Source organism: Aptenodytes forsteri, unplaced genomic scaffold (genome assembly GCF_000699145.1).
Source record: "Aptenodytes forsteri isolate BGI_AS27 unplaced genomic scaffold, ASM69914v1 Scaffold350, whole genome shotgun sequence".
NCBI lineage: Eukaryota > Metazoa > Chordata > Aves > Sphenisciformes > Spheniscidae > Aptenodytes > Aptenodytes forsteri.
Genome location: NW_008794540.1, coordinates 567,494 through 582,303, shown reverse-complemented (window position 1 = coordinate 582,303; position 14,810 = coordinate 567,494). Strand labels below are relative to the sequence as shown.

At 37.8% G+C, this 14,810-nt stretch overlaps 1 protein-coding gene across 1 annotated transcript in view; it reads left to right on the top strand.

Annotated features, from left to right (window-relative positions):
- Positions 1-5,846: 5,846 nt before the first annotated feature.
- The window catches only part of CNTN5 (contactin 5), a 296,554-nt gene continuing 287,590 nt past the window's right edge, over positions 5,847-14,810 (top strand). Inside the window, exons 1-2 of the mRNA XM_009272287.1 lie at positions 5,847-5,904; positions 6,814-7,032. Of these exons, the coding sequence (XP_009270562.1) occupies positions 5,847-5,904; positions 6,814-7,032 (277 nt within the window). The remainder of the gene's footprint in view (positions 5,905-6,813; positions 7,033-14,810) is intronic.

The following is a 14,810-nucleotide window of genomic DNA, read 5'->3' as shown; positions in this document are numbered from 1 at the left end:
TTACTTTCCTTTTAAAGCCTGTGGCAAATAGTAGCCATTTACTGAGCATGTCCATCACATCACATGCCATGCTCCTCTTCCTTTTCACTACCTGTAAAGTGAATCCAGCCTCACTAGCTCACACGTAGACATCCAGATTCCAGATGTTTAAAATGAGGTTCCTGGTGAAGGTTTCAGTCTTTTTGTTTGTTTTGGTTTGGTTTTGATGATTGTCTGCGTATGTTGTTGCATTGTCTGTTGTTTTGAGTAATAATTGGGATATAATAGCATCTTTAAAATGAAATCTCTGGCATGTAAACTAAACCACACACAGTGGGAAGTGTGCAGAGGAGGATCAGATGCACTAAACAGTTCTTGAGAAAATCTGCTGGCTTCTACTTTTTTCTTTATTTTGTTCTGTTGGGGTTTTTTTGTTACAGTTAATCTCATTTCATCAGGAAAACATGATTTATTGACATTTTGCTGTGTTTTAGTAGTAATCCTGGTTCTCATAAGGAGATCCCCTGGATGGACACCTTATCAACAGAGTTTCCTACTATTCTTGCATCTCTCTCTCAGGTTATTGACAAGCAATATGTCATCGAGCAGTCTAAAAGGAAACCGATGTGCGTGCACAGAATAAGACAGAAAATATATTTCTGTTTAAAAAATTGAGGAGCAACAGTGATACAATCCAGTTTACAGAACAAAGGCACATATTTCATAAACTTAGAAGATGGAACACTTCCACTGAAAAAATGTAATTAAAAGTTACAATGAAAAAAATGGTTTAGCGTTCTTAGTGACATTTGATTAAACATGCTAGCTAGCAAAAATATACAAATGAAGGTCACATTTGCAAGTATTATAAGATAGACTACATTTTAATTAGATAGTTGAGAAATGTCAATGAGTTAGTAACTGACCAGGAGTCACTTAAAAAAAAGGAATGAAGGAAAACAAAACATGACTCCAAGAGTCAGAATCCTTTACTCTTCACAGATTTCAAACACTACAATTTTCAAAGAAGGTTCGGGGACAGATTCAGTGGATTTACCTTGTCATCTTTCTCTGTTTGAAAAAAGAATGTATTTTGATCAAATTACATAGTACCATTGTTGGAGCTATGTTGACATATGTTGTGCCTTTTGAAACAAATCTGTCAGATAAAATATAACAGGATAGTATTTGTGGTTTATATTTGTACCCATGGACTGTACCTAAGGAACGTGTATAAGCATATGCCATCCTGTGTGAAAAGATCCCCTTTCTCTCAGTCAGCTTAGTTCTCCCACAATACACATGAAATGAAGGCAAATTTAACCTGACATAGCTATGACAAATTATAGGAGTAAATTTCTTTCAAATGATCTTGAAATTCATATTTTTGCTTTTTCTAAAAGAAAAAAACCTCCGTAATCAGTAGAAGGCAGTTTCTCTATTACCTGTGGCGCTGTTTTACCTCATTGTGTTCAATCTGACCAAAGAAAGGCTGAAGAGCAGCATGTGCTGGAAATAATAAAAGATGTATGAATAATTTAATGAGTTGACACAGATTCATTAAAAAGTTACCAAAACTAATTCAAATCACAGCTTGCTGTTGGAAATCACATTTAAGAAAACGTGTACTTGGAATAAAAAAATATAGTCTATCTTAAAACTGTCATACTGTTGTTAAAATGACTATAAATCTGGTAGTTCTGGTGCAAAGAACTATGAAGGCTAATCCAAGCTACTGATTTTATTGAGTCTGGTTTCTGGTTGCTTAATATCTTTACCATTTGGGCCTATATATTCCTTATCTGTGTCTGCTTGAAGCTGAAAAACCTTTGGATGTTTCATCCCAAATACTTAAGTTATTCCTAAGAATGAGGCTAGGGAAAATATAATTTCACTGTGCAGCTCAAATGCAGCAGAGTGTTGAGAGCTACCCATAGGTTTTGATGGAATTTCTCAAGGATTTTAAGGGTAGACCAGTAAAGCTAAAAAACACATTAGAGAGTAACATCTACTCTCCAGCAGTTTAACTATGTACTTAAATAATGGAAAATAAATTTATTCTCCCAAGTCTCAGAAGTCTGATCCAAACCAAATTAAAGGAATAATTTTATTGTAAATAGTACTCCAATAAAAATATATTCTAATTAAGCCACTGCAACTAGGCAGTTCAGAAGTCTAAATCTCTGGAGGTGAATGTGCAGATTAGGAAGTAGGTTTTGTTTTCAGGTAAGCATGATTTCTGCTCTAGTTGTCAGTAATGATCACAGGCTACAGGCTTTCAGTGAACAAAACAAGAAATATTTGCTTATGTAAAATTTATTAACTATTTCCAGTTATGTCTTACAAGAGAAACTTTACTCAGAGCATCCCCATGAGCATGACAGAGCAAACAGAGTCAGGGTGAAATTTCAGATTGATCACTAATCCCAGCCAAACAAAACAATTATACCATGAAAGGTCAGAAACCAGCTTGCGTAATACTGCCATTACTGCAGGACCTTTTCACCACGTAGAGTGACTTTTGTATCCTTTCCTTCTCTTTCTTCCCATGGTACTTTACATTCATGCCATCTGAAATCATGTTGATTCTTTTGTTCTTTCAAACCCTGGATTTACCACTATGGAACAAGTGTTCCCCATTCAACTAGATAGCAAAGAATTTTAAAATATTTTTTTCTTTTAAGTGGGAAAAGAATTACAGACTTCTTGACTTGATGAGGCAGCACAGAACAAATTCATTTCATCAAGCTGCCTACACAAACTATTTCAGCAAAAAGAAGTTGTCAAAACTATTTCAGGGTTGTTGAATCCTATTTAGTGGAGTAGCTTATTGTGTTATGTATGCAAAGAAACAGGAGAGTCATAGCCTAAAAATGAGAAATATTACATTAGCAAAAACTGCACTTTGAATCAAACTTCCACAGAAAGAGAGACTGCATACCACTGGAGATTTCAGTATGGCTTCTATTTACTTTTGTCTAGCAACATGATATGTTGGCAAAACTTAGGCAGCCTGGAGCGAGTCTCGCTATTGTACTTTCTCCTTTATCCAGTCCCACTGACTGCTTAGCCTTCCACGTTTGTCTGGCTCCTGCAACTCCTCAAACCTCCTTCCCCTCCAGATGCGTTCCTCTGCCTGGAAGCTGTTCCAGGCACTCACCCTAATGACATAAAGTCTGAGCCCAAACTAATTAGATCAGGAGTACTTGTTACCTCAAGCTTACTAGGAACTGTAGTATGCCTCGTCTCATAAGTTGGCATGCCCTTCCAATTAAAAGGAGTAAAAAGAAAAAGTATTTCATAGTACAATTTTGAAAGGATTAATGGTTATTTTGCTCTCCCATGTGTGTAAAATCTGCAATTTGGCCTGGTGGTAAATGAATTAAGTGTAATGGAGGAGAAAATTTTTGATGTGTTTGTTTATAACTTTATATATGCGTACTACTCTTTGTTTCTCTTGTGTGCCTGGGCAGCAGGGAGGAAGGCTACTTATTTGTCTTAACTTGTTTGCTGGGTGATAGATCCAACAGAACCCAGTAGAAGGACGTTCCTCTCCTGTGAGCAAGATCGTCTGAGAGACTTTTATGGAAGCAGGTGGAGATGGCAGAGAATGAGAGACACAGCAAGGAGGAAAGCAAAGTGGCAGACTCGCTAGAGGAGCAGGGGCCTGGCTGCATTTTGTTCTCAGTGTGTCACTGAACTGAAAAATTTAATATTGAAAACAAAAGGAAGAATTATAATATAGTATGTTTATGTAGAAACATGCAGAGTTGTGTGCTTGCTCCACCCACTTTCCAAGCTGACAATGCAGGGTAATAGGAACATAGAAGCTATATTAAATGGTCTATCTAAGAATCAGAATTATCAGTATTAGTATTTAATTTCTGATTGCTAGTCTCCATTTCTTTGCAAAAGCAGCAATAAACAGCTCAGACTCTCTAGCTTGCACAGGAAGCCTTTCTGTCTACCCATCAAAGAAGACTGTTTCATAATTTTCCTAATGAAATTACATAAGAATAATTATTTGAATCTTCTCAAGCTAGAATAGCTGATATACTCAGAACATCATCTAAGGAACTATCTTCTTCTGTCAACAAATGGACTACATAGTTTAAAAGGTCTTCAGACATGAGAGTTTTACTACTGATATATGTATGGCATATAGTACATTTAACAGCCTAATAATACCGTATTTCAGTCACACAAAGTATTTATCATTTGCTGAAAAAGTACTGACATAAAGTTTTCCCAAATCCATGTCCTTTGACATAGGGCAAATAGCATAGAGCTAAAATAGCATGCTGAAAATAGAAAAGTGCCTGTATCTGCAGAAAATACTCAAGGAACAGTACATTCATTATATATGTGATTGCAATCATGTTTCCTTTGGAAATCTTATTAAGGTTTATTATGCTGTGTTGTAAAGTTTGGACCAAAGGCAGGTCTGCATTTTTTTTTATTATAAAGTAAAATTCCTTCCAGTGTGTATTTCTTCTATGTCTGTGTGCACACCGGAGGAATGTCTTCCCAACAGTAATCACCTCTGTTTCCACTTTTTTTTTAAAAGCTGTAGAAATGGATCCTGTAAAAGAGAGTATGTATCACTGTTAGAATTATATAATAGTTTACTTATGTAAAAAAATATACACAGGAATAGTTCTGTGACACCACACTTTTTAATTTAGCATTTTCTTTCTGCTTCCTTGTCCATCTCATGTAGATTACAGATCATTTATTCACCTTGGGTTAGAAGCAGAAGAACATGTGGTGCCTTTTCAAAACAAGAGCCCTTTGCATGGTGCTTTGCATCCTTGTTGCCAGATACAATCTGGTCGCATCCCAGCTCCATGTGAGAAAAACAGGACTGTGTCCCAATCTGCCCATTTCCAGATTTCCTCCAGCATTTCCATGGAGGGTATCAGCAACCCTGGGGATATCAGAGGATCTGAGCTGTGAGGATCTGAGGAGCTCCACAGTGCCCAACTAATTAGCTCTCCTGCCACCAGGACTGCTACGCTCACCACCAAGCATTTCTATCCTCTGATGTAGACTGTGTTAGAGAGAGTCTTATCCCTTTCCTGTATCCATATTCCCCAGGGAATGTCTTCCTTCTCTGCTCATGAAGAAGATGTCCATTCTGCATTAAGCATTTAATGTGATAAGTTTAACCATGGACATTTCTACTGCAGCTCATTTATCTGAAATAATTTATATTTGTAAAGCCAAAAATATTTTTGTTCATAAGATAAATTAGCATTTGGTGAGACCAAAATAAGTCAAAAATATAAAAATTTCTTCAAGAAACCTCAATGACCTTGAGATTCTGACCTCAGGAAAATCAGAATGAAAATAAGTTATTTTAATGGGGATAGATTTTAATATGAATTTTTAAAGATTTTTTCAATATTCCCCTGGAATTGGAAAGATTTTACTTCACTTTCCCCCTATGGAAAAATTTTACTTTAAAAGAACTAAAAAATATCAATATTGCAAAATGTTGAAGGAATGTATTGAAAGACAATCAAAGATATTTTTTGTGAAATCACATTTATATTCCAATAATAATGTTTGAAGAGGTCCTATAAGATATATTTTCATACTACATTTTAATTTATCACCATGATGTTCTATTTCCCCTGCCTTTGTGGGCCAGGAAAGATGATGTTAGGTTTATGATATACAAAACAGCATGATGCACATTGTAACGTAGAACGTTTGTGAGACCAGGATGAAAACCAACTTAAAACAGAGTTCTCCTTATTTGTGCCTTTCCCATCTGATTGTCAAAACTTATATTTAAATCCAAATTTTAAATAAGACACGACATCATCAAATAATCTGTATATTTAGAGTTTGCATAGATGAAAATGGTAATTTTAAAATACTGGTCATCTGCTTTTGCCAAATTCCACCTTCTTCTAAAAGGTAGAAGAGGTGCATTTTTAACAGCTGAACAGAGACAATAAATACTGTACTGAAATGACCTTTTCCAAAACCTGTAAGATTCTAAGCGTTCTCTGTCACAATCTTCATAAAATAAAATGCATATTTCTCTAATTTTAAAGAATTTGAAATACAAAATAGTCCAAATTATATTTATGCTTAGAATATTTTTCCAAAAGCTCTCCAGCAAGGCCATGACCTCGTATTTTAAAGAGATTTTATTTCAGTTGAGTGTGCTGCAGTTCAAAGCTTTTGAACACTTATAGTTTTTCGTTGTTCACATTATGCCAATGTGAAGACCAAAAATCTTGGGCACTATTCTTTATTTGTAAACACTGAAATTTTAGGTACAGGCAGAAAAGGAAAAAAAGAGAAGTTGCAGAGACAGAAAAGGAGGTGACTTTGGCATGTGCATGTTTTTGGGAGAAATATGTGTGCATATATGATCTCTTGGGCTTTTTAGCTAGCCCACTTGATTTGCAGAGTAGTGTTGAAATGAGGAGCACATTTAGCTTCAGCCAGTGTTTCTGCACTGCATATACAAAGTAATGTAAGGCTGTGAAGGAAAGATGGTGGCTTGGCAGACACTTTTCTACTAGTGACTTAGGGTCATAGAAGTAGAATTTAAAATACTGAAAACTCATATTATCTGAAGTAAGAAATTTAATAACCACCTGATTTTTATATTGTGTTGAAACTTCAGGGGAATTTTCTGTCTTAGAGCTCTATGCTGCTACCCAGTTCTGTCTAGAAATTGAGTCCCTCGTGGAGTCTCTAACACTCCTTTTACAGATAAAAATTTTCTATTTTTCTACTGCATTACTAAATATTCTTTTGAAAAGTGATAGATTTTATCTTTATTCAGTGTTCACTTCTTGGTTTTTTTTTCAGAATATTCAGAAGCTGTTCCTGGTCTCCCCACTTCATATGCTGCTATCCTAAGAATCAAATCTGGCAGTTCATCTTTAACCTCATTTAATTCAAAGAACAGACCACGATTAAGCAGTCCTTCATTAGGAAGTGTATCTTCACCAGGCTGGAGAGGAGCTGCACAACATCATCACTCCCCAACAAACCTCTATCACTTTTCAGAGGCCTTCAAACATGATGGTAAGTCTAGTTTCCCTCTCTGAATCTTTGAAACATTTTTCAAAAGCAGTACATTTTTATCAGCTTACTTCAGTATTTCTCAGACAAAATTTTGAATTTTATTAAACATCACAAAGTAGAAACGGGCCTCTTTCCCTTTAGGTTCTTCAGATTAGCCTTAAAGTCACCAGTTAAAACATTCTTTCTTAAAGATTCCTATGCAGAATAGTATTATATAGTTTTTGCTACATGAAAATAGCAAACTAGTGGTTTGAAATTCCATTACAGCACAATTTCATCTAGTAGCAAAATGTCAGTCCCTCTTTTATATATATTTTTTCTCTTTGGAGTTTTTCTAATTTAATCATGAATGATAGTAATGTAAATTAAACATGAATAGTAAGTCTTATAAAACTACTTTTTCTCTACATTACCTACTCTGTGTAGTCAACCCTGTCATGCATGCACACATGTGCATGCATGGATAGACATACCAGTGTGATATGGTGTCATTTACCTTTAGATGCAATAATTCAAAGTAACAATACACATTTTCTCATATTTGGTTACATTTAAAGGAGCCACATTTCTGATACCATTTCTTTAGTAATAATATCTATCTGAATTACATTCAAAGAAAGGTAGAAAGAAAAATAGAAAGAAAAGGAGGAAGGAAGGAGAGGGAGGGAGGAAGAGGTTAAAAGGATATTTAAACATAATAGTCTAAGGAAATAACAGAGCAAAGAATCATGATTAATACCTCACAGTTCAACAACATTCATGCAGTATAATGATTGTGATTACAGGATTACTGCTCCTCTCAGTGAAGTATTTTTTTTTCCCCTAGAAAGTACTTCGCATGTACTGAAAACTAACAGTGTCTGTATGTGTTCTTGTGAACAGAAATGGCTTATATACAAGCATAAATATGTTCCCTGAATTAAGGTTGATCTAGAACACAAACAATTTGAATCATGCAAGCAGAGAAATTCTGTTTGATGGCATTTCTGGAACTGGAGCACGTTTCTACATTTGTCCTTCCTCTGCAATATTCTTTGTAAGCGGTGGCTAGACTAAACTCGGTTATTACCCATGCACCAGACACTGATAACTCCTCCCAGCCAACCTGATATGGGCAGGTGAAAATCAAAGTTCAGGATTAGAACCAGAGTGTATTATCCTGGTCTTCAACAGCATGAATGTCTAGAGACTGAAGGAGAAGAAATTGGTAGCCGCAAGACAAAAGAATACAGACTTTATGAATAATATCGTACAAGCTGGAACTATAAAGCATCTCCTCCCTGATTGACCCTGATTTTTCCATCGTGTTTTCTTGGAAAAAAAACAGCTGGAAAAAAGGCAGCTTACGATGTTTAAATTTGATGTGAAGTTTGACTGTTATGCTTAAATCCCTACTTTGAGAGGGCTGAGAAAATTTTATGCCCATCTCATTCTAAGAAAATGGGATATGGGATGGGGATCCTCAGGGTTCCACCACCTAAATCCTTGGCATTTCCAGGAGGTATGCTGAGATCATACCTGATATAGGTCAGCAATCATGAGTCTTCTCAAAACATAGGTGCCACATTCCAACTCAGCAGTTGAGCTGCTTCTATTTTGCAGCAGGAAGTGAAGAACAACTGAATGGAGATGAAGTGTAAAAAGGGCCATAACTCATAAGCCCCAATGAACAGAGCACTTGACTCAAGTGAGGGACTTCAACTCTTTCTTCAAAGGACTGCATAAAAGAGTCCTAGGAGAATTACTCCACCACTTACAGGTCTTTGCACATCCAGCTGCGTAGACAGTTGTAGAAACAGGTAAATCTGAAGCACCTGAGTAATATTTTAAAAGCCCTTGATTATCTGAAGAACCTGCATGGCACAAGCACAGGTATGAAACAGGACTTAGAAAAGACCAGCATACTTCTGGTGTGGCAGGATTGAGGACCCTGTGGCAGGAGACCAGGTAGGATAATCTGCATCGTCCAAGAGGGCAAGAACAGATCTGCTATGGCAGCTGAATGCAACTTATTTTCTAAACCTCTCTCAGTTCTGTTAATAACTTTATGTTTGAAGTAATATCTTTGATATTTAGAAACCAGAAATAAGTTCACTATCTCAGTCATCTGGCATTCCACTTACCTAAATTAGCAAATTTCTTGATTTTGATTTGGCCTCAAGGATTTTTTTCATTTTTTAGAGCTCTTGAAGGAAAGATATTTTAGCTATCTTCCTACAACCGGTAGGTGATAAGTGATAGAGTTAAGTGCTCATGTTTATTGGAGAGGGCCTCCTAAATGAGAAAATGCTACAGCACCCTGTGCTCATGTGTGGTTATGAGTGACCACTGCTACAAGTGAGAGGACATTAATAAGAGGGGGGGAAACATATTTTATGTTATTACGATTGAGAACTTGCATAATCCAAACATCTAATATATGGCATACACTCAGGAGCCAGGTTTGCCATAAGAAAAAAAAATAGTTTTATTAGCTGCACAAGTGTACAGGTTCTCAAGCGACTTCTCAATTGATTTCCCAGCAGACATGCTCAGAGGCCTGACATGACTTCTAATAAAGGTCCTCCTATACTGACTTTATGCCATTTAATTTGCACTTTCAATTCAGCATATGTTTCCTGATATCTCAAATTAAAAGAACTATGCTGTAGCTCACTGATGAATTTAAACTATATGGAATTACTTAGCGTAAACATGCAGATAAGGCAATTCAGTCCTTCTCTTCAAGCTATGTATCAATGTGTACAGTCATGACTAAAGAATGTGCATAGAAAGTGTGAATTATTCATGAAATACTCTTGAAGAATCATAAAACTGCACACTCTTATACTTTCTTACTGTTCCAAAAACTTTTGGAAATGCTGCAGTAAAGGTAATTGAACTTAACCTTGAATAAAGACTCTTTTTATCCTTCCATCTTTGCTTTGATATCTTTTAGAAGAAAATAAAGAACAGGGTCCAGTTCACAACTGAAAGTGTTTGAATCAATCAACCTCAAGATGTGCAAGATCTGAATCTAATTTTTATCGAATGAGAATTCCTGATTCCACACCATCTGCTAGATTCAGCACTTACCAGTCTGAATTAAAGACACAAACTACTAAAAATTTTTTCATTGCTAAAAAGTATTGGGCAATATTGATTAATGTGGCATGCAGTTTAGATAGTATAAACTAAGTTTAGAACTTAGAAGTTTGTTTCAGGCCACAGAACAGAGAAAGCATTTTCAAGCAACAAGAAAAACTTGTCTTATCTTGCCTAATAAGCAAATAAACGTATCTGCTTCAGAAAAGAAAAATCTGAAAATATAAGAAAATAATTTTATCTCCTTTGCAGTTTAAACTCAGTCATGCATGTACTGTACGCTGTTCCAGCATGCAGCGTACTAGAATCAATGTAGATACCTCAGGGCATGTTTATCTGCCTGAACTTACCTGTCAAAAGGAAAGTCTCCTCAAAGTTTCTTGACTTTTAAGTTAACTGAAACATAGTTTTAAGATTAAATGTATTTTATAAAAGCGTGTGTTATAATTATACATATGTATATATATGTTTTTGTCTGCTTCTATATATGCAAAATAATTATTGTAAATTGCAGCCACCTTTGTTAATGTTAAAATCTGTTACACACAGATTTAATCATTAGAACATATTTTGCTGTGATGAATTAGTGGGCTTTTTCTTTTTCATTATATTAAAGGAAATTTTATATTTTGACAGATTATAGGGATAATAAAATAGTCACTTTTTATTTCTTAGGTGTTAAGTGAAAGGTTCTATTATAGAACCTACTTGTAAAATCAACATTAGCACTGAAGTTAATACATTTTTTCAGTGTTTAAGCCAAAAAAAGAGGGTTTCTAGCTCTTAGTTGAAGAAAGCAATATGGTTTTTTTGAAAGCAGGGTGATTATTTATACATCTGAAATATTTTCTGAATATACTGAACAGGTTAAACTGTCTGTTTCCATGGTAACAAAGGTTAATCAGAAGGTCCTTTAGAGTCATCACCTCAAGTGCATACAAGCACAAACTGAAAACAAACCAGGAAAGAAAGGAATTCAAAAGTGAGTTTGATAATGAGTAGCACTAAAACCTGATCCACCTTTACCAAAAAGTGTCTTTCACTTTGTAGGACCAATTTGAAATGAAACACCTTTGTTTTATTTTAATAAATTCTGATGACATGCACATTTCGGCAACATACATAGTCTTATCAGCAACTCCTGCAACTTTCTGAACGTATCCTGAACATGTTAATACCCAGGACTGACAGATCATTGGGATACGGTTTGGTCTATGATATGTCAAGTAGGTACTTTTCTGAGTAGGGTCTGTATGCAGAGTCCAATGTGTATTTTAGGATGGAAGATCTGTTAGTTACTCCTCCTTTTAGGCTGCTTTAAAAGTTTTATCATTTTACAGTATCTTGTAGTTTTTCTTTAGAAAATTCTTCCATTTCCACATGGGTTCAACAGGCCTTTGAAAAATGGGCAAAAAAAAAGGTAGAGAGATAAGAAAACATTGTTTTCCTGGTCCTGTAAAAATTTGTGGGTTTTATTTTTTTAAATTTTGCTGAGTTACTTTGCTTTCAAAGGAGAACAACTTTTTTTTTTCCCAACTGCCATTTGGACAAATTTTGTCAGTGTGTCAGGATAACAGCTGAAAACAGATGTTTTTTCTGAAGATGTGTCTAGTCCACCTTCAGAGGGATTAGCAAAGCCATCCACCAGTATCACCTGCAGTAAAAAAGTGTTCCTAAAGGGACCTGAACAGATGAAATGGAGAAGACCTGAAGGAATACCTCCTTCCCCCTTATTCACATGCTGCCTGAGCATATCCCCTCAGATACCTTGTCTGCTTGGTGAAAAACACCAGAGTGAAAAGAGCTGTTTCCTTTCACCAGTACCTCAGACTGAGAAGATGGCACCAAGATGACTATTTATGCTAGTCATATACCCTGAATGGTACTGTAACATTGCAGACAGTGGTCAAACCACACTAATGATATTTGATGCAAGTGACCAGTGCAGTGTAGAATTTGCTACACCTTCTCCTTCTGCAGACAAGTATATTTGTAAAAAATTATTTAAGAAAACATTTTAAAAAGAAAATAATTTCTTTTATTCTTTAAAAGTACAGCACACAGAATTATCAGATGCTAAAAATAATACTGCCAATGCAGCTTTAATGCAGGTCTTTGAACAAGGTCATATTTCCTTCCTGCCCACCTCTGTGTTCCCAGGGTTCCAGGAATTCATTCTTTTTCACAGTGTATTTATTGACCTGGAATTATATCAAGGATGGTGGCAAGAAAGCTGACTGTTGAGGAATGACACTATTTCAGTTACTACAGAATTGAAAGTACGGGAAACTTTATTCTTATCTGCAGTTTGTTCTCATGGTATTTGCATTGCTCAGCAAGAAGAGCTAAAGAACATCTGGTTTTCTTTCATCAGTAACTGAGGGAGAGAATGAAAGTGTCTCTGTAGGTAAGAGAGAGAAACCACATTTTGGCTACTGTCTGAGGTGCAGGATACACAGATTCCAGTTTCCATTCCCGTGAGGATTTAAATACTTGTTACTAAGAAGTCATACACTCCGGTATTTTGTAGGTGTAAATGTGCTGCTAGGAGAACCTTGGAATTCAAAGAATATTCGAGTACTGCTCTCAAGAATACTCAAGAATTTAAAAAGGGATTTTACTAATATTTGGAATGTTTTCCATATCCTTGCCTTTCTGGGCAATACCAGTTTAAATAGTAAATCCTAATGAGAGCGCTTAGTGCTTTTAATTGCCTAGACTGAAAATGGCAACTTAAAATTTGTAAAGGGACCACAAGCTAGCTGTTACATTGCTTGGTTGCAATGCATACCTGTAATCCCAAGACATATGTGCCTCTATAATAAATCACTGGTCTCATAGCACTTAAGTAAGATATAGAAAACTGGTTGTTTTACTAAAAGCCTATGTGAGGAACAGAAATATTTCCCTTGGGAAATTAAAATATTAAACTGAAATAGGCATACGCTTAGTATGTATGCTAAATATTAAACTCTTAAGCTCTTGCTTAAGTTAGAAAGAAAAAACTAAGACAGGACTGTCCTGTTTAAGAGCATGGGTCACTATTAGTTAAAACATGGGTGCAAACAAAACTGATGCTTTTGGACATAAATTGATCTCCTGAAGGGATCAGAGAACATACATGTGTATAAAAATGTGTATATATATAGCATATATATGCACATATACAAAGATATATAAATTAAATATAATAAGAAAATAAGGACAATAAGGAAAAGGCCCAGGAGGTTTCCCCCAAAAGACCACACGAACCAGAAGAACCAGCCAACGGTTCATGAATCAGAGACTTTTATGTCAAGGTCAGTTTCAGAGAGAGAGGGCGGGTGGCGCGGAGCTCCCCTTGTCCGGGGCCGTGGGGAGCCTCCAGCTGCCTGTGGGACCATGGCGCGGTGCAGACTGGGGCTGTGTGCGCTTCCTTGTCCTTAGGTCAATGGCGTTGTCAAAAGCTGCAGAAATCTGTGGCTTAGTGGCTGCGGAGGGAGGGGACGGGAGCGCGCCGTGGGTGGTGCTGTCCCTGTCTGGGGCTGCGGCTGGAAAAGGCAGGAGAACAAAAAAAAAAGGGGCAGCCACCCTGGCTCACCATGGGCAAGCCCTGCCCAGGGCTCTGCCAGACTCTTGATGTCTTAACTTAGTGTCAGCGTCCTTGTAGAAGGTTCTGAATCTCTGGCTGTGTGGCTTAGGACAGGAGTGGCCACGGTCTGCTCCTGTTCCTGTCTGGTCTTGTGGCTGGAAAATGCAGGAAAACATAAAAAGGGAGCAGCCTGCCTCGCTTGCCGTGAGCAATCCCTGCCTAGGGCTCTGCCAGACTCTGGATGGCTTAACTTTGTGTCAGCGTCCTTGTAGGAGGTATGGAATCCATCTGGCTGTGTGGCTGAGGTCAGGAGTTCGCCATGGTGTGGTCCTGCCCCTGTCTGGGGCTGCGGCTGGAAAAGGCAGGAGAACAAACACTGGGGCAGCCACCCTGGCTCACCATGGGCAAGCCCTGCCCAGGGCTCTGCCAGACTCTTGATGCCTTAACTTATTGTCAGCGTCCTTGCAGAAGGTAGCAAATCTCTCTGACTGTGTCCGAGGTCAGGAGTTTGCCATGGTCTGGTCCTGTCCCTGTCTGGGCCTGAGGCTGTGAAAGGCAAGATAATACCAACAAACAGAGAGAGCAGCCACACTCGCTCAACATGGGCAGCCCCTGCCCAGGGCTCTTCCAGCCTCAGGCCAAGGCTGTCAGTCCCACATATCCCTGGCAGCCAGGTGACACCCGTCCCATAGTGGCATGGGCCACCACCAGCCTGCTGCCCACAGTGACAGTGCAACTGCATCACTAGGTTGGTGCAAAGATCTGGTGTCATTTTTGATTCCTTAACTTTGTGTCTGTGTCCTTGTTGAAGGTAGAGAATCTCTCTGGCTGTATGGCCCAGGACAGGAGTGCGCCATGATCTGGTGCTGTCCTTGTCTGGGCCTGTGGCTGTGAAAGGCAAGATAACAAAAAACAATGGGGCAGCCACCCTGGCTCACCATGGGCAAGCCCTGCCCAGGGCTGTGCCAGACTCTTGATGCCTTAACTCAGCGTCCTTGTAGAAGATAGCGAATCTCTCTGGCTGTGTGGCTGAGGGCAGGAGCGCGCCACGGTCTGGTGCTGTCCTTGTGTGAGCCTGCGGCTCTGGAAGACAAAGGAGGAGCAGCCGCCATCTGTCGCGCCA